Consider the following 23,927-nt stretch of genomic DNA (forward strand, 5'->3'; position numbering starts at 1 on the left):
GATAATCTACACAAAAACGCTAAGTGCCATCTTTTTTCTTTACCAATAGGACAGGGGAAGCAAATAGGCTTTGGCTTGGTTTAATGAAGGATTGGCTCAACATCTCTTTTACCATTCTTTCGATTTCAGTTTTTTGGATGGGGGGATAACGGTAGGATCTGACATTGATGGGCTCTACATTTGGTTTTAGGTTAATGGCATGGTCCAAAGTTCGGTTAGGAGGAAGGGTCTTAGGTTCCACAAAGAGGTCCTTAAAGTCTGCCAACAATTCATCAATAAAGGGTAATGTGCATACCTGATCGTCACTCCTACACTGATGGCAAACAGTGAGTCGCAGCTCCCCTTGCCCCCCTTCATCAAGAAGCTTTTCCACTGCCACAATGGAGAACAGTTGTGTGAACTGATTCCATTTGCTCTTGAGGACTCTCTGCAGCCTCTTACCCATGATCATCTTGCAGGTCGCAACCTCTTGCCCGCTGGTAAACGTCATCCTCTTCCCTTCTTTTTCAAATGAGACTTCCATTCGGTTGAAATCAAAGCTTATGGGGCTCACCCCCTTCATCCAATCCACTCCTAACACCACATCACAACCTCCTAATTGCAGTAATCTAAGGTCTGCCTCAAACTCCTCCTCCTGCATTTCCCATATGAAACCCAGGCAAGCTGAATTGCTCAACACTCGGTTTCCATTAGCAACGACCACACTCAAGGGTGGTGTCCCGGTGAGTTGGCACTTAAGCTTTCTAGCGGTGCTATTGTCAAGGAAACTATGGGTGCTCCCACTGTCAATCAAAATTGACAGGCTGCCTTCCTTCACCTTCCCTTCCACCTTAATTATCTTGTTGTTGGTAATCCCCTTGAGGGCATGGAGGGATATTTCTCCATCGTTCTCGCCTCTAGTTTCCCTGATCTCTTCTACTTCTTCCGCATCCAGTTCACCATCCCTGTCTCCTTCCAGCAGTAATAGTTGGCGTTTGCATTGGTGCCCCGGATAGTACCTATCCCCGCACTTGTAACATGCGCCAGGAAGCTTCTTAGGGACCACCAACATTTCTTCCTCCTTTAACTGGATCTCTAGAAGTTCCTTTACTGCTCCCCCCTTGTTGCCAATTTCCACCGGTGGTCATCTTCTGTTGCTGCCTCTGCTTTCTCATAAGGGCCTCAACCACCAACTCCTGCAACTTGGCACTCTCAGCGACTTGTTCCACCGTCCGAGGCCTTATCATTTTCACTATCGGTCGCAAGTCCTCATTGAGGCCGCTAAGGAAGCTAGAAACAAAATAAGCTTTTGACAGGTGGGGATCATTGTCACTCATCAACGACCTTAGCTCCTCAAAACGCTTCGAGTAAGACCCAACATTCCCCGCTTGCCTCAACTTATTAAATTCCTCTATAATGTCCGACATGGTCCTCTCCCCAAACCTTTCACAAAGTTTCTCTGAAAACTCCTGCTAGGTGTAAATCCCCCTCGTTCGGGTCCATCCATGGAACCATGCATCCACTGCATCGTCAAAATAAGTTGTGGCCAGGGCCACCCTTCTTTCTACTGGTATATTATACCATTTGAACATTCGTTCACACTTCCTGATCCACCACCTAGGATTAGTTCCTTCAAATACTGGAATTTCCATTCTCGGCATTGGAAATCCTGGTTGAGGCGGAGCAATTCTGTCCTCCCTTCCTCTCCTTGTTTCAGTTTCGATCTCATCGTCTTGCTCAACCTCAACCTCCGAGGTCTCATTGCCTCTGTTCACCCTATCATTATGCAAGATGGGTTCTGTTCTAGCTCGAGGGGGGAAATCAGGAGCTATTCTCACCTGGTTTTGCTGGGTAAACATCAGCATGTATCGCTGAAGCTGATTCCCCATCTCCTCTCTCATCTGGTTGATATCCTCCCTCATTTGATTCAAACCGTTTTCAAGCCTACGCTCGAGTCCTCCAATAGCCTCGTAATTCTTCTTGGAACCCAACTCCAAACGGTCCACGCGATGTTGGAACTGTCCCACGGTTGATGTGACTTGCTGGAGTTGTGACTCCATATTCTTCATGCGAGTGCCTTCGGCCATTGTTTCGCGTGGTCCTCTACTGTCGGGGTCGTTGCTCTGATACCAAATGTCACAGTCGCTGGGACTGCTGTCAACTTCCGTCCAAGGTGTATTAGAATGGGCTAGGGAATGGTAGTAGAAGAGAAAGGTTTAGAGAGAAGAAGAAGAAGATTGAGGGAGAGAATAGTTTGGGAGGTAGAGAGAATGCAGGGAGTAAATCCAGAATTTGTTGATTGATTCTCGATGACCATTCTTAGGAGCCGTTTGGGCTTATATAGCTATCCTAGGGGGGGCTGCCACAGCAGATTGCAGCTCCCATAACCAACTATTTTGTCCTATCCCAAACACCTTTACAGCTGGATATTCTCTCTAACTAACTAGCAGCTGGAATAAAAGAGAATCCTATGGAATAACAAAGAAACATAGCAAGCAATTAAAGACATAGCAAGAAAAAAAAAAAAAAAATCCGTAGCAAAACTTGGCATGGTCCGTGACAAAGAGCTCATGAAGTTGCTCGGCACAAGACTCTTAATGTCCACCGCCTATCACCCAGAAACGGATGGCCAGACTGAACGCGTAAACCAGTCGCTGGAGCTTTATTTGAGATGTTTCAGTTTCCTACAACCTAAAGGGTGGCATAAGTGGTTGGTCGTTACACAATGGTGGTACAACTCAACGTTCCACAGCTCAATCCGCATGACTCCATTTGAGGCTCTTTATGGCTACAAACCAAGACTACTACCGGCCTTAGCCAACCACACTACCGTGGCAACCGTTGATAATTACTTGCAACAGCGACAGGAAATTATGCAGTTGGTAAAGACAGAATTAGCTAAGGCTCAAAATCGAATGAAGCAGATGGCTGATCGACATTGTAGCGAACGAGAATTTACCGTGGGAGAAGTGGTTTACCTCAAGCTCGGGCCATAACATCTCAAGGCTTTGTCTCAGCAGCCAATTTCCAAGCTCACTCCAAAATACTATGGCCATTTTCCTATTATCGAAAAGATTGGAGCTGTAGCCTACAAGTTACTACTTCCGGAGGACACACACATCCATCCGGTGTTTCACGTCTCTCTTCTCAAGAAAGCCATTGGTCAACAACCGCATAGTAGCACACTGCCCCCCATGCCCCTCGTCAAGTGGTCATCTCTACATGAGGACAACAACACTTGGGAGTATCTTCCAAAACTGCTCCAACAATTTCCCAACGTGGCCAGTCTCCTACATATTTCTTGCGGACATGAAAAGTTTTAAGGGGCGGGGATTGTTAGATACTTAGGCCAATGTATTCGACAATAGGCCTAAATCTATTGGGCTGAGCCCATGTAATCCCATGTAAATAATAGCTTCGGTTAAATCACAGCTGGAGGAATGTTCCAGCATGTGTCAAGCAAGTTGTAAGGCAAGTGGGAGAAGGCTTAACCGTTTTTGCCGCCAACTGAGCCAATCAGTATAAAGAAGCTGATCTATGCATTTTCCCATATGTTGAATGAAATCAGGAAATTAGTTTCCTTCTCAATCCTTCTCCCTCCAAAATTTCGCTCTTCTTTCCCTCTAAAATTCTCTCCAATTCCCTCTCTCCCTTCCTTTGCCATTCTCGATTTCACTTATCAGGCTAGGAACCTGACATCATTCAAGACTTTGGTATGACTCGTAGTGAGTCTGATCATTCGATTTTTTATAAACACACATCACAGGGGAGGTGTATATACTTGGTTGTCTATGTGGATGATATTGTTATTACAGGTGATGATCAGGATGGTATTATTCACTTGAAGAAACATCTTTTCCATCATTTTCAGACTAAAGACTTGGGGTTACTTAAATACTTTCTTGGCATAGAAGTTGCTCAGTCCAATTCTGGTATTGTTATCTCTCAACGAAAGTATGTGTTAGACATTCTGGAAGAAACTGGGATGCTTGATTATAAACCTATAGATTCTCCTATGGACCCTAATGTAAAGTTCTTACGAGGACAGGGGGAGCCTCTTGCTGATCCTGGAAGATACCGCAGGCTAGTCGGAAAACTTAATTATCTCACTATCACTCGCCCAGATATTTCTTTCTCAGTCAGTTTTTACAGTCTCCTTGCGATAGCCACTGGGATGAGATAGTCCGGATTCTCAGGTATATTAAGAGAGCTCCAGGTAGAGGACTATTGTATGAGGACGGAGGTCATACTCAAGTAGTCAGATATTCTGATACTGATTGGGCAGGTTCTCCTTCTGATAGACGGTCTACTTCAGGATATTGTATTCTGGTTGGAGGAAACCTAGTATCTTGAAAAAGTAAGAAACAAGAGGTTGTTGCTAGGTCGAGTATAGAAGCAGAATATCATGCTATGACTTTGGCAATGTGTGAATTTATCTGGTTAAAACAATTGCTTCAGGAGCTCAAATTTGGGGAGATATCACAGATGAGATTAATTTGCGACAATCAAGCAACATTACATATTGCTTCCAATCCAATCTTTCATGAGAGGACCAAACATATCGAGATGGATTGTCACTTCATCCGAGAGAAGATTTTATCTGGCTGTATTACCATAGATTTTGTCAATTCCAATGACCAGTTAGCAGATGTCTTCACTAAGTCTCTCAGGGGTCCTCGAATTGAGTATATTTGTAGCAAACTTAGTGCATGTGATATATATGCTCTAGCTTGAGGGGGAGTGTTGAGTTATATGGTTATAGTCTAGGGTTAATCCTATGTTAGAGCCCATGGCCCATTGTATTTGTATATATATATAGGTGTATAGTCTATGAATTTAATTAAGTTGTATATACATATTAAAAGTTAGGGTTTCCTTCCTAAGTTTCACATGGATGATATCATTGTTACAGGGGATAACATTATTGAAATCAAAAGCCTTAAAGAAGTACTTGCAAGAGAATTTGAGATAAAAAACCTAGGGAATTTAAGATACTTCTTAGGCATGGAGGTTGCAAGGTCCAAAGAGAAAATTTCAGTCACACAAAGAAAGTATATCCTGGATCTCCTTAAGGAAACAGGAATGTTGGGTTGTAAACCAGCTGAAACTCCTATGGAATCTAAAGCAAAATTGGACATTGGCAAAGAAAGTAATCCAGTTGACAAATGAAGGTATCAAAGGTTAGTAGGAAAGCTTATACATCTATCACATACCAGGCCGAATATTGGATTTTCTGCTAGTGTTGTAAGTCAATTCATGAATGATCCCAAAGAGGAGCACTTGGAAGCAATTTACCGCATCCTAAGATACTTAAAATCAACTCCAGGCAAGGGGTTAATGTTCAGAAAAACAGCAAATCGAGGAATCACAGTCTATACAGATGTTGATTGGGCTGGTTCAATTCTTGATAGAAGGTCAACTTTAGGGTATTGTTCATTTGTATGGGGAAATCTAGTGACTTGGCGCAATAAGAAACAATCGGTTGTATCTAGAAGTAGTGCAGAGGCCGAATTTAGAGCAATGGCTCATGGATTTTGTGAAGGAATATGGCTGAAAAGACTACTCCAAGAGCTGAAAATAGATACAGTAGAACCAGTAAAGGTGTTGTGTGACAAGCAATCTGCCATCAGCATTGCTAAAAATCCGGTTCATCATGACTGGACTAAACATGTGGAGATTGACAGACACTTTATCAAAGAAAAACTGGAAGAGGGAATATTCAAGTTGATCTACACTCCTACTAGTAACCAAATGGCTAACATTCTCACTAAAGCTCTATCTAGAAGAATATTCGATGAATTGAGTTACAAGCTTGGTTTGAATAACATATTCAGCCCAGCTTGAGGGGGAGTGTGGAAATTGTTGGGAGGCCAAGCTGATGGAAGGCCGAGCTGATGAGGTCGAGCTGCCGAGCTAAGGGAAGGCCGAGCTGTCGAGCTAATGGCCGAGTTGCCAAGCTACTAAGCTCGTTATCATCTGATTTATTCTCTGTAATTTATCTTGATTTATATTGCTATTATATCTTATCTTTCCCTTTTATTAGATTTGTTTGTATTTAAGGTTGTTGTAATCTAGTCCTAAAAAGTAGGAATCTAATCTCTAAAATTTAGGAGAATTCTTAGGATTCACTGTGTATATATTTGTGGCATTCTCAAGGGAATAATAGACAGAGGATTATTCTTTCAAAAGAAGATTTCTTCAGTCCTCAAGGAGAATAAAAGTTGGAACAAAAAGGACTCGTGCATATATGTTGCAATCAATCTGTCAAAAGACATCTAACTCCATATTTATAGTGGAGAAATCAGGCTGCAGGTTAATGTCCAAGAGACGTAGTCAAAAGCCATACCATAAAATCCCATTAGTGAAGTGACACCACATCGGTACTGAAAAAGGGGCACTTGAAATGGGTAACTAACGACTCTAATGGGAGAGAGGCACCCTATAGATGATGGAGAACAGGGAGTTGTGACCCATGGCACATATGGGATAAGCATGTTACATATATCTGTCCTCTCTTTATGAATCAATACGGCAAGGACACAAACCATTAATTCTAACCTTTATTCCACAAAACCTTGATGGACCCCTACAAAAAGGGTCCTAAGAATTGCCTTAGCCTATGTTCCATAGATGTCGAATCTATTTAAGTTGTTGCAAGGTAGGACCCACTTGGTGGGGACTCCCAACAAATAAGAGCAACTAGTGGAGCAATGTGTGGCACAGCTAGCAAAGCAGCCTACAACCAATGGAGCAGCCTATGGAGGCTTGCATTGATATCATATTAAAAGATGGTAACCTGTACAGTGCTCAAGCAAACAATTGAGCTGATGGTGCCATTAAGTGTCCTAATGGGGAGTGGCAACATCTGGGCAGAAAAATTCTTGTGACCAAGCCAAAGGGTGTGGTAAGAACCCATAGTTGGTCCAATCCAACTACAAGGCAAAACATAATATTGAGCTGAGGGTGCCACAAGCATCCTAATGGGGAGTGGCAACACTTAAGCAGAAGAAGTATTGTGACCAAGCAAAAAGGGTGTCCTGAGTTCCCATAGTTGGTCCACCTACAAGGCAAAACATAATATTGAGCTGAGGGGTCTTGTGACCAAGCCAAAGGGTGTCATGAGTGCCCATAGTCGGTCCAACTACAAGGCAAAATATAATATTGAGCTGAGGGTGCCACAAGCATCCTACTGGGAAGTGGCAACACTTAGGCAGAAGAAATCTTGTGGCCAAGCCAAACGATGTCGTAAGTGCCCATAGTTGGTCCAACTATAAGGCAAACATAATATTACCATTGGTCAATTCATAAATATGAGCTCATAATTGGAAATAATCATAGAAATATGCTCGATCCACGGAGGGAGAATTCATGGAACTGCTTATGTTCCTTGCACAGAATCACACTGGTGGTAGTTGATTGCTTAGAGTGATATAACTACCCAACAACAAGAACAATACTTACAATCCTTAATCCCACTAGCTGAGGTTGACTATATCAATTCTAGACCTCCAGCCATCTCAGAATAATATAAGTACCGACAAAGAAGAAATTAAGCACAGAGAAAATAGTAAATATGGGTATATAACATAACTAGCATGCTTAGACTTCCATAAATACTTAAATCAAACACACCCAGAATTGAAAAGTTAGAGATACATATGGTCAGCCACAATAGTCTCTAGCACAGTAAGCCACCATACTTCTCAATTTATGATTATTCCACATATGCGATATCTTTCTTCACCACCCCAGCCACATCCAGTTAGATAGTTAAAACCAAACATAATTGTCAATTCTTCTAGCTTTTTTCCATAATATTTCATGCTTCCAACTTTAACCTATAATAAGCAGTTCTAAACTTATTGCCAGTTCGTAATCTTATTAATGTAAGGCAACACAGATTTAAAGGGCATTTCGTAAGTACAGAAACAAACAAACAAATGCTAGTAACAACACATACCCCTGACCAAAATACATTATTTTTAGTGCAACGTATCTCTTGGAAGATGGACGCCCAGTCTGCATGTTACTTTCTGCATTAAGAAATTGGATAAATTCAAATGCATAAAATGATTTTTTTTTCCAAGCCATAATTCACAAGGCCCAAAATAATAGAACCAGAACCTGACAATTTCTTCTTCCCGCTCTTACCAACTAACCCAACACTACTAACATTACAAGCATCAAGATTTTCCTCCTGCATTACGTAATCAAATCATCAAACAGAAAAAAAAAAAAAAAAGAGGCTAAATTTACATATTAACACGGAAATTTATTATTATTATTATTATTATTATTATTATTATTATTATTATTAAAGCTCCATAGAAACGCTCATTGTCTTCCAACAACAAATTACAATCGTGTATGGATGTGAAACTAACCTTACGGCAGTGACAAGTGGAGACTATAGACGACAGTTTGGAATTCGCGGACTCTAATTCCTGATTTTTGGGGTTTTGAAGGAAAAAGAGTGAAAGAAATGCAGTGAAGAACCCATATGAGAGGTCGGAAGTTGATGGGAATGAATTGAAATTACAGAACGGAAACACAAAGTAGAAGAAATGGAAGAGAGAGCGAGTAAACCTTGACTCTGATTTGAAGAGACTCAATTTGGGATTGGAGCGCAGTGATTAGGTCTGAGTCGGCCATATCTCTCTCGCGCTGCAATGGCTAACGCTTCCGTTGCTCGGGGGCGTTGAATTTCACCTACGGGAATGGGTAAAGAGACCAAGACCAAGTTACTCGATTTTAGTTAATTATCAATAAAATATCAGACCTAACTACTAATTTTGTATCTAATTTTAAAAATTATTAATTCTATAATGAACTTTAAAAATTATCAATTCTATATCAAACTCTTAGATAGCAGCATTACTCGAACTAACATCGCTTACTAACCTTTATAACTCATAATCAAATTTATCTGAAACTCAGATATTAAAACTTTATATATTTAATAATTTTTAACCCGAAACTCTGTATCAGATTTTTCACATTTTTTATAAATTGTAAAATTTAATATGGATTTGACATTGATTTTTAAAATTTCTTAACAAACATTAATTTTATTAACGGCTTTATCACATGTTATAAAATTAATATAGATTTGTTTGGCATAAAAAGTGATTATTCTTAAATTCATTCCGAAAATGATAGTTAAGTCAAAGTTTAGTGTTTTATTGGTAATTTAATATTTGTACACTCATTTTTCAAAAAATATTTTTCTTACTTCTTTTAGAAATATAAATTTTGAATTTTACTAATAATAAATAATATACAATATAAATAATATTAGCTCATGTTTGTATTTGATTAGCCTACCACCTCTTATACCTTTTTTTTTAGGAATATAAAATTTAAATTTTACTATTAATAAATAATACACTATATAAATAATATTAGCTGTTATTTTTAATCGAATCACATGAAAAAAACTTCTATTATTATGTAGAAAAAAATAGTGACAAACATCCTAAGATGTTTTTAAACAAATTAGAATAACAAACTTGAGGTTTCACATAATTATACCATCTATTCATTATATTGTAAAAATTATACTAACTTTTCTTTTGTTGAATGGGCATTTGAAAATGTAAAGTTTCGTTTGCTTAAAAGAGAGTGAATTAAGCGTTTTCACCCTTAAAAAAAATTAAAGTAGCAAGTAAAAATAAATAAAGAAATGCAGTACACAAAATATATAGTGGTTCGGTTGTGCTTTCTCTACTGCCTTATCTTTTCACCAAAGATTTAGTCTAACCAACTTACTTGAGTAGCTTTTGAAATAGGCTCAAGTACAAACCTTTACAACCAATGACTTTTTAATAGGTTCAAGCACAACTAATGCCTTTTATTAGGGTAAGGCTTAACCTTTATAATATCACAAATAAAAACGTCAAAAGGAATTTAAAAAAAGGTATAAGGTTAACAAGATTATAGACTTTTCTCTTGAGTATATAGGGAGAGAAGAATAAACTAAAGTAAGCTTAATCTCTCATCTTTTGAATAAGTAAGAATAACAAGACTCTTGATTGTAAGCTACTACATTATTGTTATTGATCACTGTGACGCCCCGGTCCCTATTATCAAGTATCACCATAACCCACATTTACAACCTCGGCCTATCTCGAATGACGATTATGCCCTACCAATATAAAGCATTAAAATAATATGATGCCATGGGTGGGGTCCAGGTTTCGTTGCCTTCGACTATCGAGAACTCGAATTTAAAATACATAAACAACAGAAATTCACCCAATTCTCATGCTCGAGTAGCCCTTTAAAATATAAATCCACTTTTCGTAAATAAATAAAAGTAAATACCAACATGCTTATTAGACGCACCAACAATCAAGCATATTTAAACACATTTTATATTTCGAGCGGTTCAAACACATACTTTGAGTTACTCATAGTGGGAACCTTAACTTGATTTTAATCAACTTTTTATTTAAACCGTAGCTGTCTCCCGTAGTCAAATACAAAGCATATATATACATATATATTACATAAATGACACAAAAACACGACCCACATTTTCACTATCCGCAATCACTATTAACCAGCAACTCTTCCACCGACACCGCTTTCCCTCTCTTAGACCCCGAGCCATCTGTTGGGCTAGTAGGGGTAAAGGGGTGAGTCCAGGGACTCAGTAAAGACAATATACAATGCAGTAAATTAATAAGAATGACATTATAGATAAAAATGAAGTGCAACATCTATGCAAAACCGTCCATTGCACCTATCTGAAGCTCTATGTGGCCCTTAGTGGTTCCCTGTATGACCTAGTCCTAGGACTTTCATAGTCAAAAATCCACTGCCCCATGCCTAGCCACTCCCTCGACATCTTATGCAAGACATGACAAAAGAAATTTACATACAAAGCATATTAACCTTTACCTTGTCGATCACTTAATGTCGATAACTCGATAAATATACCGTCGATGTACTCAAAATTCCCTATATATAAAATTACATATAGTAGAAATTTATTAAATAGATCTATGGGTAGCAATTCTATCGAAATCTTCCAATGAATTATTTACTAAGTTAATTCATTAATTTAACTAATGCACTACCTTAACTAATTTTAAACGTTATTTACTAAATTAATTTACTAATTAAGTTAATTCACTAATTAACTAACTTACCAAATTAACTAATTATAAATCAACTTTGAAACTAATCTCACTATTGAAATTCCTTCTCCGGCTCATAGCCACTTCTTCATTTCATGCCTTCAATTTCACACCTATGCTCACCTAATTATAGGCGTGGCCACCCCCCGATTTTCATCCCAAACCATGATTTAACCCACTGAATTAAGGTTAATGATGGTCTTGGTTTTACCCCTGATACGTGGCTATAAATTGGCAAACAGTGAAGGGATGAAATGTAGGTAAAATGGATAGGTGGCAAGGGAGACACCAGCTCGCACCACATGGCGCGGTTGGGCCGCACAAAGCCAACACTTGGCCCAAAACGACACCATTTTGGGCGCTGAAGCCTAATTAAAATCAACCAAAATTCCCCCAGTGCACAAGCAAAGCCCCAGCCTCGATCCTGCGTCACTGGCCTGGCCTCCCTTGCGCGCGCGCGAACGCCCGCGCTAGCTGCTTCCTCATTTATTATATGTCTCCTATTGAATTTAAGGAGACCTCACCAGCACTTTTAGAAATTGCTTCTAAGCCCCCGAAGTTTTGGAAACGAGCACTTAGCCCCTTTTAATATTTACACTATTACCTTGAAACTTCTGGAATCCCACTTACACCCTAGATTAATAATTACACCAATACCATAATTTACCAAGTATTCTCCTATTTCCTCAAGTCAATGTAAATTAATATTTTCTCCTAAACCCTCAAATATTCAATAACCACCTCAAGTACCAAAATTAATAATTATTTATTTCCAAAATTCTTGGGCATTACAATCACATGTTTTTTTCTTTTTGTTTTCTAGAATCAAACATAATGGAAATCCTTGAGCATCAATGATGGACGGATAATGTAACGACCGTTATGAGGTCTAGACATTTTTGGGTATTTTATTATGGGCTCAAAATTTTTTATTTAATTAATTGAGGATTGAAAATATTTTTTTTATTTATGAAATAAAGTGTAAGTGGGAATAAGAATTTGTTAGCCCATCTAAATGAAATTCAAAAATGTGGGAAAAGTCCAAATAAATTGGGCCATTGAGATGTGTTTAGAATTTTAATTATATTATGAATGGATCTAGGTGTTTTATTACTTGATGACAATTTAATGGCATTCTAAATATGGGTCTAAGTATTTTAATATTTGGTGATAAATCTCTTTGATGGCATAGAAATAATTTTAGATTTGTGGTTCATGTAATCGTAAAAATACGTATATGGGGATAATTTTTAATAAAATTGGGGAATAATGAAATGGACCTCAATTAATTAGTTAATGAGTCCACGGGTCTATCTGATGGGCTATGTAAATTCTAGTTTGGGCTTAGGCCCAAAGGTAATAGGATCTAAATTTTATTGTTATGTGGATAACAAAAAAAAAAGAAAGAAAAGAAAAACAAAAAGGGAAAGTGGCTACACTCTCACTCTGCAATTAAAACACAAAACAAAACACAATAAAAATTTTATATTTTTCTTTTCTTTATTTTGGTGAGAGGTTTATACTCATCAGTGTACGAGTGCAGTTGTAGTCCAAATTTAAATTTATATTTTTTGGATGAGTCCAGGTCATCTATTGAGAGATTTATTTATGGCAACAGAAAAAGAATTTCACACACACGCACACGCATTTGGACAAATTGGCAACAAGATTTTTTTATGGTTTTTAGACAACATATAGTAGGAAATAAAACAAGGCAGAAATTGAAATAAATATTGAACGTAAAAATATGAAATTGGATAGTATTTGAGTTAAAACAATTTAAGCGTCAACCCGTTGATTCCCAAATTTTAGCAAACAAGGTTAGTAACATTAATTTAATTTTAGATATGAGGGTTTGTTATTAAATGTAATTAGAGATAATGATAATTCTAGTTTAAGCAATCCCCATACATGAGATGCGGGATTCTAATTTAAACAACTACCATAAATCAAATTACAATTAATACACAAAACAACTAAATCAATCATCCGGGTTTGGGTATGATAATGTTTCCAGTTCTAGTAACTTCCATACATGGCATGAAAGCTCTAAGTTAGGCTTACGCTCCAATCCAAACCTAATGATCTCTCAATAATTACTATACACCTATACTGAAATTTAAATTAATGTCACTCATTTTAAGCACAGCTTTCTTTGGGAATCATTGGCGTTGGACACTGTCCTTGCCTTAACCCAAGATTAGATTTAGCTACTCATTTCCATTTGAAAGTTAATTGACAGGAATTTAAATAATGTAATTTAAATAACAGAATTTAAATGACAGGAATTAAAATAGCAGAAACTAACCGGCCATTTAGGCGGTGGATAATTAAAAGACTAAAATTAAAATTGTAGAAATTTAAAGGCATAAACTAACCGGCCATTTAGGCGGTGAATAATAAAATAACAATAAATGACATAAGAATTTAAAAGAAGAAAGCAAGGAAGTAAGATCACAAGAGAAAACAATAGAAAAAATAAGAGAGATTAAAAGCAATTCTCAAAGAGAGAATTCTAAGGAAACAACTAAACTTTGATTCAATAATAATAATTACACTTACAAATGCAATCAAGTGAGCTATTTATAAGCCACAAGATGCAATACAAACCACACAATTTCAATTATTCAACTAGACATAATTATATCTAATGGGCACTCACATACTTAAAGTTAAATGGATTTTAGCTATAATACACACCTAATATTAAATGGATTTTAGCTAAAATACATACCTAATAAAGCACTCATAAAGTTAAATGAATTTTAGCTATAATACACACCTAATAGTTAAATGGATTTTAGCTAAAAAACACACATAATAAAGCACTCACATTAAAAAAATAAAAATAGATTTCTATAATTGGATTTTTAATCTTCATTAGAATTAAAAATAATGCTTGGACCTTCTCCAAATGATATCTTTCATGGGTTGCTCAAGTTGGGCCTTAATTTTTCATGGGTTTTAATTCTTCATGGACTTTAATTCTTCATGGGCTTTAATTCTTCATGAGTTTTAATTCTTCATGGACTTTAATTCTTTTTGGGTTTTAATTCTTCATGAGCTTTAATTCTTCATGGATTTTAATTCTTTTTGAGTCTCCAAGCCCACCTTCTTCATGCCTACAAAAAAAATAATTTAATGTTATTAATAAATTATATTATATATATATTACATGCACGCATATAATGATGTATATGTATTATATATATTTATTATTATTATTATTATTATTATTATTATTATTATTTTTTTTTTTTTTAAATTTTACTTTAGAACTTCATTTCATTCATTTTTTCAATTTAAACTTGCATATAACCATAAAATATATATTAATATCTAATTTAGGTCATTTTTAAGATCAAAAGAAAGGTGTAATTATAACATAATTTTTACAAAATTAACCACTAATCAGAAAGCAGTAGGCTGTCTGCTTGTTGCAGTAGGCGCCTACAGCTTCCTCTCCCTCTCCCTTTTGATTCTCTATTCTCTTTGTACACTGATTTTGTACCATTTGGATGATTTAGTGCTTGATTTTGTCTCCTGTTCCATTGACCATCACTTTCATTCCTCCTTCTCCAATAGTTTCATAACCTTCTTCTTCTCTATGTTCTTCTTCTACTTTTATCTTCTCTTTCTTCTCCACCTATTTTTGCTGTTGGCGACCGAAGCTCATTGAGGGAGTCTCAAGTTCTTCTATTGGAACATCTTCAGGCAAGTTCTTTTCTTCACACCATGTTATGCATTGGATGTTCAGTTAAACTATTCATCTTCTTCTTCTCTGTAAATATATATACTGTTCACATATATATGTATATACATATATACACTTAGTCATATATTTCTCCTAAGCTAGCATTGATTCATTCCAGATTTCTTTATTTTCAATTGGGATTGTTTTCCCCAATCTTCTTTCGAAATGGTGTAGCCATAAGTATTGCTTGTTGTATATATATATATATATATAGGTATGTATAAACCATCGTCTGCGTAAGTGAGTTACAGAATCTTCTTGCAGTCATCCGAATAGGAAATGGTTTATCCGAATGAGTCTTGGGAATCCATGTGAGTAACATTCGGATGAGTGTGTGTCTCATCCAGATATACATATCTACCATCCGAATATTACCCTCCAAGGATAGCCATATCCGGATAGTTCACCCTAGCAGCAACTTCAAGCTCATTTTCGACCTCTATACAACCCGATTCTTTGAAAACTTAAAACACAAAAGTTGTAGATCCTTCTCTTGTCTTTCCATATCATCTTTAATCATCTCAATCGGAGTTCAGACGAGAGAGATATTCCTAGAATACTAAACATTGTCGAACTGTATATTCACATTCGAATATAACGCAATAGCAGCAAACTTCAAGCTAAATTTAGACCTCTATTAAACCCTAATATTTGAAAACTCAAAATATAAAAGTTGTATATATTTTTCTTGGCTTTCCATATCATCTTGAATCATCTCAATCAGAGTTCGTACAAGAAAGTTATGCCCAAAATACGAAACCTGGTTGAAGTTGAATTTCTGAATCATGGTGCATCCGGATGTCTTAGCCCATATCTGGATATCTATCCGGATGTGCTACTGTAGCATCCAGATATCACTCACATTCTTGACTTCTAACATTCGGATGTATCACCCCATATTTGAATATCACTCTCAATCACTCCCAGAGACATCTGAATCCACCTCCAGCCATCTGGATATCACTCAATGCTCATCCAACATATCCGAATAAGCCATAACCCATCCGAATACACTTTCCCATATTTGAATATATATATGCTAAAATCCAAATACCCTATTTAATTTTCCAAAATACATATCAATGTCAATTTAGCATAATTATTAAATGAATCATTGAAGAATTTTTATGACGGCAAAAATAACATATTAAATCTATATTACTCCTCAAATGGTGAATCAAGATTTAACCTTAAATAACATCTCCCAAAATTATTTATGTGTTTTAATTTACATCTTAATCGAGGTAAATGTTATGAAGTAAGATATGTTGAATTATTTGATGATGGTAAATACCCAGTATGGGTAAATGGTGTTGAAAGAATGAATATTGAGAAATAAGAATTTAAATACATGTGGTTGGCAAATGCATACATGATGCATATATGTACATGTTACATATATATATATATGTTTTGCGCACCTATTATTTTACGCGGAGGGAGAAAGGGTACCCTAGAGCACTTGGCTCGGGACGAGGTGGCCATAGCTTAGTAGGTTGGCTCCATATTTGTTGTGAGATTTTATGGAACTTATGCATTTTTTCATGCATCGATTTAAGGCTTGAGAGCCAGGAAAATTGATATTGATAATGAAATGATGCACTCTTGCATATATTGATTGATGGCTTGCGAGCCTGTGAGAATTGATAATGATATTGAAATTTTATGCACATTTGCATAGTGATACATGGTGACATGATATATTAAGTTAAATCGATAAATTCATGAATTATGAAACCTGTATATAATTGTGGAGTCCTTGTTTATTCTTTTTAGTGTCATCGTGTTCTTGGATTCTATATATTGTTCCTTGTTTCTTAAACTTGCTGAGCCTTGTGGCTCATTTGATCTTCTTTGCCATTCTAGGTGAATGAAAGAATGTTATTGGGGGCAAGTCCAATAGGACTATAGCCCAAAGGTAGTGGTGTACGGAGATGTGTCATAGTTTTAAAGATCCTAGTTAGTAATTTGGTGAGGTTGTAATAAAGAGAATTTATTATGTTATTGTCATTTGAGCCTCTTATCATTTTAGATGGCCATCGAGCCTAGAGTTATGAGATACTGGGAACGTAATTGAACATTAATTTAATTTCCACTGCTAGAAATGAAATGAGTTGTTATTTAAGTTCAGTTTTGTTCTATATCATCTATGTAAGGACCTTCTTTCGAATATTCAGAAGCGGGCCTTACAGATAATAAATTAACTATTAATCGACGTTTGACTGATGAATTTGTTGAAAGGGTTAGACAGTTTATAGACTTCACATATGCTCAAGATCAAGTTTAGAGAATATGAAAGTTGAGATGCTCTTGTAAGAAATGTAATTTCAAGAAATTTAAATTGGTTAACGAGGTGAAGGAAGATTTGTTTAGGAATGGGTTTATGAAAAATTATTATTATTGGACTAATCATGGAGAATCGATACCCTCATTTCCGACAGTAGTCTGGGAAAACACATACTATGGTCATAATAGACAAAGAGCATAATATAATACATATGAATGAATGGTTATGAATGAAGCAGGACCTAGTATAGGTCAACATATTGAACAATAGGCATTTGGGTACGAACATAATGTCACTGAAGATCCCAATCCATATGCATAACAATCTTTTGAGATGTTGTCAGCTACATAGGCTCCATTGTGGGATGGATGTGAAAATTATTCGAAGTTATCTATGGTAATTGAAAGTGTAAGTCTCAAGAGTGATTATAACATGTCTGAGGGCTATTTTAATCTCATGGTCCAAATGATGGGTGATGCATTGCCTTGTGGAAACATATGCCCACAAATTTATACCGTACAAAAAAATCAGTAGAAAAATTAGGATTAGGGTATATAAAGATTGATTGTTGCCATAAGTTATAAAGATGATGAGTATGAGCAAAGTTATAGATTTTGTGGGCATTAACGTTTTAACGAATAACAAGATGTGGTCAAAGTAAAGACACAACCCTTAAGAACATGTGGTATTTCTCACTTGTGCCCAGGCTTCAAAGACTTTATTCTTTGCTGGCTACAGCAAATCACGTGAGATGGCATCGTGAGAACCAAAGAGAGACCGATGTTTTATCTCATTCATCAGATAGAGAGGCATGGAAACATTTTGATAAAACCTATCCTAATTTTGCAACCAACCCCCAAAATATGAGATTAGGATTATATGCTAATGGGTTTTTGCCTTTTGGGATATCTGGACATGCTTATTCTTGTTGGTTGGTGATCATTACTCCTTACAATCTTCCTCATTGGATATGCATGAGAAAATAAATAATGTTCCTGACCATCATTATTCCCGATCCATCCAATCCCAAAAGTAAGATTGATGTGTATTTGAAGCCACTGATCGTTGACTTAAAATTGTTGTGGTGCTCTAACATATCATGTGTCTCTAAGACAAAACTTTATGATAAGGGTAGCTTTGATGTGGACTGTGAATGACTTTCCTGCTTATGGGATGTTGTCTAGTTGGATGACTATTGGGAAACTTACTTGCCCATATTGTATGGAGCGGTTAAAGGCTTTTACACTCAAGCATAGGAGGAAAGATTCATTTTTTGATTGTCATTGACAATTTTTGCCCATGGACTATCCTTACAGACATAGCAAGAAAACATTTAAAATAAATTATACTAAATTTGCATTGTCTCCTCATAGGTTGAATAGCGAAGAAATATGGCAAAGAGTCAAGTGTATACCTAGCTACAATCTTTGAGTCTCAAGGCGCACATCCATTTGGATATGGGATTGATCACAATTGGGCAAAACGAAGTATATTTTGGGAGTTGACATATTGAAAAACGCATATGTTGACATATAAATGTTGATGTGATCCACATTGAGAGGAATATATTTGTTGCCCTACTCGATATCATTTTGGACATCAAGGGTAAAACGAAAGACATAGAAAATGCAAGGTTTGACTTGGTCGAGTATTGTAAATGAAAAGAATTACATCTTCAAGATATAAGAGGTGGTAGGTTAATCAAACCCAAAGCAAAGTACACATTGAGTAAGCAACAAAGATTGGCCATTTGTGAATGGGTTAAACAACTTAGCTTACCCGATCGATATGTTTCCAATAAAACGAGGTGTGTCGACATGAGGGAAGCAAAGTTGCACGGTATGAAAAGTCATGATTGCCATGTATTTATGCAACAATTGCTTCCAGTAGAATTTAAAGAGTTTCCAAAGCCCATCTGGAATACACTTACTAAGCTAAGTCAACTTTTCAAGGAATTGAGTTCAACATCATTAAGAGTGGAGCAATTGTTGGTTCAAGACAAACATTCCTCCTATTTTGTGTAAATTGGAACAAATATTCCCCACTAGCTTCTTTGCCTCAATGGAGCACATTCTTATTCACCTACCGTACATATCAAGGGTTGGTGGACCATTTCAATATGGATGGATGTATCCATTCAAACATTTTGTGTTGAATGCATCCATCATTTCAATGATAGCCTATCATTTTGTTTCAAGTATTACATTTAATATCATTATATAAATTCTTGCATACTCTACAAAATAAGGTCAAGAACAAGGCTCGAGTAGAAAGTTCTATATAAAACCTATTTAGTCGAGGAGACATCTACCTTTATGTCTTATTATTATCCATCAGATATTCCATGCAGGAGAAAAAAAGTGTCACGTAATGATGATGGAGGTGAAGTTAGTTCATCTAATCCACATGTGTTAATTTTTAATAATCCAGGTCGTCTATATGGGAAATGCATCAAATGTATCAATTAGATAATAAGGAATTGGAAGCTGTAAAACTACACCCTCTTCTAAATTGTCTTAAGGTTCAGTTGTTTCTCGAGTAAGTTATTTGTCAAGGTGTTAATTCAAAAATGATATATATATATATATCTGTCATCTAAGAAATAAAAAATGAGTGATAATATATTTTCCCCTGCAGTATGTATACAAATATGTTGTGTGAACTTATACTTATGTCTAACAGTTCTAATATGTAACTTGACAACAAGATTACGATAAACTTCACCTCTTGGTTTAAAAAATATGTAAGTTGCATTATTCTCATATGTTTTTATTTCTCCATGTTTTAATAGGTCGATGTAATTAATAAGTATTTTATGATAATAGTTCTCAATTCAGAACATAGGATTGAAGACCCTCTTCTGAGGAGTTTGGCATAGGGGCCTTTAAATATGGTTGAGACATGGCCTATGTACTTTGTGAATGGCTATAAATTTTATATAAAGGACTAGAATAAGGGAAAATCCACTTATAATTATGGTGTGTGTTCGAGGTTCTAACTATAGGCAATCAAATAATGATTTTTATGGAGTATTATATGATGTTGTAGAATTATAATATACTAGATGGCATATAAATAAATTAGTTACATTCAAATGTGCATGGTTTGATCCAATTCCTAATCAAGGGAAAAAGATAGATAAAAATTATGGGATTGTTGAGGTTAAAGCAAAGAGGCGATATAGGTTGTATTATCCATTTATACTTGCAAAATGTTAAGTTTTATGCTCTTGAATGTTTTGATGATGACTATTGTATGCAAAAAATTAATGTAATGAAAGATGCTTTGAGAGTATGCTCAAGGAATCTTGTTATATTCTCATAGGCTTATTAATATATTTTTTAATTGAAAAAAAAATTGTGTAGAATATTGTCTAAGGATATGTTAAGCTTATCCTAATAGAGTATATGTTAAGCTTGCCTTGGTCAAGGAACCTTGATAGGTTTGTCTTTTGATGGTCTCATCTCTTTTGTGTTATGTTTGTTCTAACCATATGCTTTAGTGACATAAGGTTATCCTAAAGATATTGTATAAGTTAAGCTTATGATAAACTAAGTGTTTTATGCTGTAGCATTACTCAATGTTTAAAAGTAATGTGTTCCATATTTTATATTCAATGTTTAAGTAAATGATTATGCACTCAAGTGATGGTATTTAAGTTTTTGATTTGTAGAAATTAAGTTGTTTTATTCTTCATTTTAAGGTTATTCTATGCTTTCTTTGTGTTTAATCTTTCTTTTATTTATGTGCCTAGGATCTCAAGGGATATCTTAAGTATCCTAATGCATTAGTGTCATGGATAAATGTTATCTATCATCATGACACTTAGAGTGTGTTTTATTGCACACATTTACCGTGAAAAATATGTAATTATTACACATTTTCTATAGAAAACAATCAAACACTCTTAATTTTTCTATGAAAAAATATGTATGGTACAAGCATTTAAAGCTTCTTTCCATGGAATTCATTTTTCAAGGGGGTGGGGTGGTTTTTATTTTTTAGGCAATATTACATAGAATTAAATTCTAGGTAATGCAATCAAACACACCTTTAGAGTAAGCTTAAGGATGAAAAATATCTTAAGCACTTTAGTTTTGTGAAAGCATCACTCATGTCTAAAAGTAGTGTGCTTTAGTTGATGCTTTAATGTTTTCATCTATGCTTTTGAATATATGTGTGTATGCTTAGGCAAAGTAATTCTAAGATCCAAATCATAGAGTTTAAGTTATCTATTTGATATTTAGTATCAAGTTATTAAAGTTCTCAATGTTCTTAAATTGAATGGGAGAACACTTGAAGAACTTATAATATTGAATGCATGCTGCTTGATAAGCAAAATCATTCAAGTATTTATAGGATTGTTGATTTCAAGTAGCAGTTGGTTAAGCTACTGAAATTTCATCTTCTTAGGTGTGTAGTCATTAGATGGACAGTCACTTGAGTAAGGATGTAGATGCAATTAAGTAGTGAAATCTTAAGGTATCTAGATGTAGTTAGATCAATTCTTGAAAGCATTTGAATGTTGTTTGTTAGTCCATAGCCATAGCCCCAGCGGCTCCGTGAGATTATCTGTTGAGACTTAGGGATGGGGTTGCAAACCCACAGTATGGATAGAGATAAAGAGTTGCGCCTCTGCTAAGAGCTATAGCTTTTGGCACGGTGGTAAGCGCTCAGTCCTAAAGGTTCCTAGTGGGGTTCAACTGGTATCAGAGCAGGTTGCAGGTTCAAGTCTCCTTTGATGCACTGGGGGGACTGTTGGTCCATAGGCATAGCCTCAACAGTTCCGCGAGACTTCCTATTCAAACCTGGGGATGGGGTTGCAAACCCACAATGTAGATAGGGATAAAGAGTTGCACCTTTGCTAATAGCTATAGCTTTTAGCACAACGATAAGCACTTAGTCTTGAAGGTTCCTGGTGGGGTCCAACTCTGTTTGCTTTCCAAGTAATACTTCATAATGTTGCTCATGTTTAGGTTGAATGCATTTGAGTAATAGAACTCTAAAGTTTCTATCTTTCAAAAATTACTCAAAGTATGCATTTGTTGTATATGTGTGAATAGCTTAGAGCTTATAGTATAGAAATCATATATGTTTTGTTAAGCGTATATATGTTCTTATTTTGGTAAGTCATGAAGCTTTAAAGCCTATAAAATTTATTTATCTTATGTGTGCTCTTGTCTTGGCAAATAAATGAGATACCATAATAATCAAGCTAGAGTATCTTTGTGATGTATGATGTGCTATGTTGTTGAGTAACATATTTTGTGCTCAACATTTTGCAATGTTTTGTGTGCTTCATTCCAGTCAAGTAATGGTCAGATACTTATGAATATTTCATGTGAGCATGATTCACAAAATGAATGTGATTATTCATGATGTATCTTTATGCATGCTGTGATTTAATGAATCTAGTAAAGTGATTCTTATTTGAATATATATAAAGGAAGCCATTTAGTTGAGTAACGTATATTGTTCTCAACTTGTTATAAAAAATCATGTTCCTTAAGAATATCTCTTCTAAGGTTTTCTATATAACCAAGTGAGTGTGATTGGAAAGTTAGTGATAATCAACTTTCACAAATGCCACTTGTATTTTAAGCATGCTATGTATTTGGGCTTAATGTTTATGTTAAGTTATTAGTTTTGTGTTATGTTGTTCTTAATGAGAAAATTGAGTTTTATATTTAAGCTCAATGTTCATGATATCTTAGATGTTGTTTTGATGTTATTCAAAACAATATATGTTGTTTGAATGATTATTGAGTTGGGCATTAAGTATGATCGAGTATGTTTGAATACTACTTGAGTGAATGCTCTTTGCAATCAAGTACTTATTACAAGTCTCAGCTATTTCAAAAGCAATTTAGTGATCTATGTTGTAACCGAGTGGTATATCTTCTTAATCGACTAAGTTTTAAGCATAATCAAGTAAAATCTTGTATTAATTGTGTGATTGTGCTTAGTCAATGTTTATATGATTTCAATCAAGTATTTTTTTATGGGAAATCGAGTGTATATTAATGGATAATAGACTATTAATGAGTGATAGTCAAATATTTTAAACAAGCTCTTTGTATCTCAAGTTTAATCGAGTATCTAAAAAGTATAATAGAGTGCTGATAAAAAATACTCAAGTATGAAGCTTTTTCAATCGATTGAAGAATTTCATTAGTCGAGTGAGAACCTAAGTTAGTCGAGTGAGAGGTTATTGAAGTCAAATTTTATAGCTGTTAAACTAATCATTATATATACTTTCAAGGCACAAATTGGACCATTTAGGCTCTAAAAAGGCTCTAAATTTTTCATAAATCATCTAGCATCATAAATGAATATTCTAATGATTATTTTATGGAAAAATAAAGATGTCATTGCAAATTCTCATTCTTAAGACAATAACTATAAAATAAGATAAAGGCTATTGATTCTTGAATTCTTTGTACTACTGAAGTGAGCCAAAGTTCTTCAAACTGTCATCCTCAAACACAAAAAGAGAGAAATAGTGCTTACATTCTCTACATTTCTTTTGTCTCTCTTCTTTATTCGTGAGAAGCAAACTTTTGTACTTGGTATCACTTATTGTAAAAACTTTTCAAGTGTTCAAAGTTGTAAACCTCTTATATCTTATTGTGGTTATTCCTGATCCCTAAAAGACAAGAGGTTGCGCCTGATTCTAAGAGGTTACACCTGATCCTTTAAAAAGTAGTGGTTTCGGTTGAGCCTTTAAAAATCGATTGTATTGGTTACTGCTGAACTTGTAAAAAGT

The 23,927-nt window shown here is 35.5% G+C and overlaps 1 protein-coding gene across 2 annotated transcripts in view; it reads right to left on the reverse strand.

The window, feature by feature from the left end:
* The window catches only part of LOC127799479 (uncharacterized), a 49,049-nt gene extending 40,337 nt beyond the window's left edge, over window positions 1-8,712 (reverse strand). For both annotated transcript variants that reach the window (XM_052333542.1, XM_052333541.1), the window contains exons 1-4: window positions 8,566-8,712; window positions 8,364-8,423; window positions 8,104-8,176; window positions 7,940-8,012 (exon numbers count right to left, since the gene is read on the reverse strand). In XM_052333542.1, the coding sequence (XP_052189502.1) occupies window positions 7,940-8,012; window positions 8,104-8,176; window positions 8,364-8,423; window positions 8,566-8,631 (272 nt within the window). In that variant the 5' untranslated portion in view covers window positions 8,632-8,712. The remainder of the gene's footprint in view (window positions 1-7,939; window positions 8,013-8,103; window positions 8,177-8,363; window positions 8,424-8,565) is intronic.
* Window positions 8,713-23,927: the final 15,215 nt, after the last annotated feature.

This window comes from Diospyros lotus, chromosome 4 (genome assembly GCF_014633365.1).
Source record: "Diospyros lotus cultivar Yz01 chromosome 4, ASM1463336v1, whole genome shotgun sequence".
Classification (NCBI taxonomy): domain Eukaryota; kingdom Viridiplantae; phylum Streptophyta; class Magnoliopsida; order Ericales; family Ebenaceae; genus Diospyros; species Diospyros lotus.